The sequence below is a fragment of the Tetrahymena thermophila genome, assembly GCF_000189635.1.
Source record: "Tetrahymena thermophila SB210 genomic scaffold scf_8255553, whole genome shotgun sequence".
NCBI lineage: Eukaryota > Ciliophora > Oligohymenophorea > Hymenostomatida > Tetrahymenidae > Tetrahymena > Tetrahymena thermophila.
In genome coordinates this window covers 1-1,433 of record NW_002476957.1, presented here as the reverse complement: position 1 = coordinate 1,433, position 1,433 = coordinate 1, and the positions used below count along the sequence as shown (strand labels likewise).

The following is a 1,433-nucleotide window of genomic DNA, read 5'->3' as shown; positions in this document are numbered from 1 at the left end:
ATTTAAATACAAAATTTTCTTGTAGCTTTGAAAAATGTGTAATTACTAGTGATCTTCATACAATTATTTGTGCTTGTAGAGAAGAAGGGTTACTCTTTTTTGATTTTAATAGTTAAAAGATAGAGTTAGTTTATTTTTTGCAAAAACTTGGTTCTGAATATATGATTTTATCTGATGATGAAAGATATTCATTTGTGTGTAATGGCTTCTAAGGTATATTAATAATGAATATTGAGAATAAAACGTAACCTGTACTTTTGAGCTAGCAGCCCCTTGATGGTTGGGCTTAAAGTGTGATTTCGATATTTAACTAAAGTTATCTCCTTGCTACTTAGATAGAAAAAGGTGAATTAGTCATCATTAATATTGAAGATTTAGAAAACCCTTACATTTAATCTAAGCTGCAATTTCCAGATGAAAATTCAAATAGCGTTTGTTTGACGCCAGATCAAAAAAGTGCTTATTTTATTGGTAAAATTTTATTAATTAATTATCATAGAGTTTCAAATTAAGAATATTTTAAATTGATAAATAATTAATTAATTAATTTTAGGAAATAAAGGATTAAGGCAGATACCTACTTCTGTGAACTTGATAATACACACTTAATTATAACTTCAACAAACTGATAAGAGCGGAAATAGTTACTTCAAGGATTTAAGTATAGGTTAAAGTCTATTGGTTGGATAAACTGCCTAAATATTTTTTATACCTCTTTATATATAAGTTCAGGTAAATATAAGAAATGTATTCTATTATAGAAATTTCTAGATTCAAACTCTCCCTAATTGGATAACATATATTCCTCAATATAATTAACTGCTAATTTAAGTTGATAAATCAGGTACTTTTAATAATTTCTCAAATGAAAAAAAAGGTGAAAATATTCTGATTTTAGAGTGCTTAATTCAATTAAACGCATAAAATTTTGTCACTTAAAACATCAAGGCATCAGTTTCTTAGTAAATCTTTAGTACTTTAATAAATCAAGGATATATAGACAATTAAGGTTTTTTAACATCTAAACTTGACCCTAAAATAGATTTTTATTTAGATTTTTTTGACGATGGAAGCTTCTCTTAAAGTAATGTAGGAACTCCAAAGTAGATTTAGTAGATCTAGAATGATATTAAATAGATTTTAGTATTTTCTTAAATTTAGTATCCTATTAGGTTTTTTATTTAAAGCTCCTTAAAATTCAACTATAATTTAAAGAATTTTAATGAAACAAGTTTGATATAATCACCTTCTCTCCAAATTAGTGTGTTGATATAAATTGTTTCAAAAAATGGATAGTTTGTTAAAAAAGAACTAGATGGAGTTCTTGCTTCCTTTTCGGACGATAAATCAAGTGTTAAAATATCAGGTTAGACTTTTTATGTGAATGAAGTAGTAAGTAATAACATCTAAATAGCCAATAAAACTTCTGATTG

The 1,433-nt window shown here is 25.6% G+C and overlaps 1 protein-coding gene across 1 annotated transcript; it reads left to right on the top strand. All coding sequences in view use genetic code 6, as the record gives it.

Moving 5' to 3' along the window:
- Positions 1–161: 161 nt before the first annotated feature.
- Positions 162–1,237, top strand: TTHERM_02091560 (MFS transporter, putative; the record flags this gene model as incomplete). Its single annotated transcript, XM_001028802.2, has 3 exons — positions 162–471; positions 554–1,103; positions 1,162–1,237. 3 exons carry the CDS (start codon positions 162–164, stop codon positions 1,235–1,237), a joined length of 936 nt encoding a protein of 311 aa, XP_001028802.2.
- Positions 1,238–1,433: the final 196 nt, after the last annotated feature.